Source organism: Fragaria vesca, linkage group LG2 (genome assembly GCF_000184155.1).
Source record: "Fragaria vesca subsp. vesca linkage group LG2, FraVesHawaii_1.0, whole genome shotgun sequence".
In the NCBI taxonomy this organism is placed as follows: domain Eukaryota; kingdom Viridiplantae; phylum Streptophyta; class Magnoliopsida; order Rosales; family Rosaceae; genus Fragaria; species Fragaria vesca.
Window position 1 is genome coordinate 32,277,221 of NC_020492.1, and position 2,062 is coordinate 32,279,282.

Sequence of the window (2,062 nt, forward strand, 5' to 3'; positions counted from 1 at the left end):
TTCAAATCCTAATCTCTTCGTGGCAATAGTAGTCATGAACAGAAAGGACATTAACTACTTTATTAATTTTGAAATGAACAGAAACTACATTAACTAGTGTAGTTTGATGTCTCTTGTTTGTGTTTTAGGGTACTAGCTTTAGTGTCATCCAACTTGATTGTAATCTTTCATTTTTATTAATTAATAAATTTGAGGTGGAAGAGCATTCTGCTCTACCTAGCTCCTGTTGACTAAAAAATAAAAAAATAATTTTGAAAATAATTCATTTGCTCAGCCAAATGTATAAAACAAATAGACGGCTGATCATGAGACTGTTAACTTTCACCAGAACTGTTAATTTGTTTATTGCAATCGGCTGAGCAAACGACTTTTGTTTATGTTGATTTTTTGCAGAGGTGATATTTATTGGTTAATTTAAATTTTGAACGGTTAAAATTATAATTTACATTACCAAAAGTATGTAAATAAGAAAGAATTCGGACGCACACGTACATACAAATCCGGACTTAAGTTTTCTCTACCGAAAATTAAGTAAATTAAGTGAGGAATCCAAATGCACATATATGGAGCCAGCTTTAAATGTGTAAAGCATGGTCAAAGTGGTAGCTAGATAGTTACATCTTCTTATAGAACAAGCTAGCAGCTAGGAATGGGTTCAAATCAAATGTTAAACCTGTGTACGTGTGCATCTTGAACACCAAAAGCAGGAGGAGGATGCAATCATCGTTCTCTTTTGTCCTCAATTGGCCTCTTGAAGATTATAATGGTCGTTTGAGCAAGACTTGCGCCTTTTGTAATGGACGTGATGTTCAGCAATTAACCACCATGCCAAGAAAAATAGTTATGCCCTAGCCAAATTGTGATTCTGGTATCTATACTTTCATGCATGTAGGTCTGAACATTGATTCCCGCATCTCCTTCTTTCTGGGAAGTAAAACGATATACGTACATATTCACATTTTCACCTAGACTTTAGATACTAACGTATAGATAATCGGATATGTTCGGCTCACCATATTTGAAGATTCTTGAGATGATATATCAAGATTCATATATCAATTTCCCCGCTCAATCTCCTCATAAAAGAAAACGAAAAGAAATAAATAACCTGGATCATTACCTAGACAAAGTTGTAAAATAGTTCTACTGCAGATCGAGAACTTTTATTTGCTATCTTTTAGATATATACTTATTACCGACCACCCTAGATGGGAGATATATAAGTATATAACTCTCGACATGTGGGGTTTCGGAGAGAAAAAGAATTGAGAAAGAGAGCGTGGTGATTATCATTTGTCTTTGTGAGGCCTTCGTTGACAGCCTTGGGATCGAAGGCAGGGAATTAATCATGACATAGTGGAATGAATATTAATTCAAGTTTATAATCATCTGCCTCTAATTGCAGCTTGCTTTAGTTGCTTGCTAAATAAGAGCTGAAAAGGAAAAGATCAGAAAGATTAGCAATATCAGAAAGAAAGAGAAGTATGTGTGTATATATATGGTCCGTATGTAAATGAATAAGATCGAATAGCTCGCCTTCTCTTCCTTTCTTCCTTCCTTTCTTTCTTTTCAGGACTTCTACTTTATTTAATAAGATCGATGCAAACTTGAAAGAGTAAAGGGAAAACTCAGAAAAAAGTGACTAGCTAAAAGCAGCAAGGTAAGGTATATATGTATATATAAGTGGCTGTCACCTGAGTACTTGGTTTTCCATCCATCTTTGATTCGAGTGAGAGAGATTCCAATTCCATGAGCAGATTAACGCTAGCTTGAAAATACTTTGATTACCACCGTAATTAATTTATATTGCTTTATCGATCTTGGGATTTTCAAGAAGCCTTTAAACAAGAAACAGAAAAATTTATCATTGCATATGGAGTCTGCAAATCTCCATCACCAGCATCATCAGCTCCAAGAGAATCTTAGTCATCTCGGGTCTTCTTCTTCCTCTTCTTCTTTAGCTACTGCCCCATCTTACTATGGAGTTGGAATCAAGCATGCTTGGACCCAGCAGCCTACTATTACTGCCACAACCACTAATTTGTAAATCTCTCTCTCTCTC

The 2,062-nt window shown here is 35.3% G+C and overlaps 1 protein-coding gene across 1 annotated transcript in view; it reads left to right on the forward strand.

Annotated features, from left to right (window-relative positions):
• Window positions 1-1,747: 1,747 nt before the first annotated feature.
• The window catches only part of LOC101315308 (transcription factor bHLH110-like), a 3,830-nt gene continuing 3,515 nt past the window's right edge, over window positions 1,748-2,062 (forward strand). Inside the window, exon 1 of the mRNA XM_004291800.1 lies at window positions 1,748-2,043. Coding sequence (XP_004291848.1) covers window positions 1,874-2,043 — 170 coding nt within the window. The 5' untranslated portion in view covers window positions 1,748-1,873. The remainder of the gene's footprint in view (window positions 2,044-2,062) is intronic.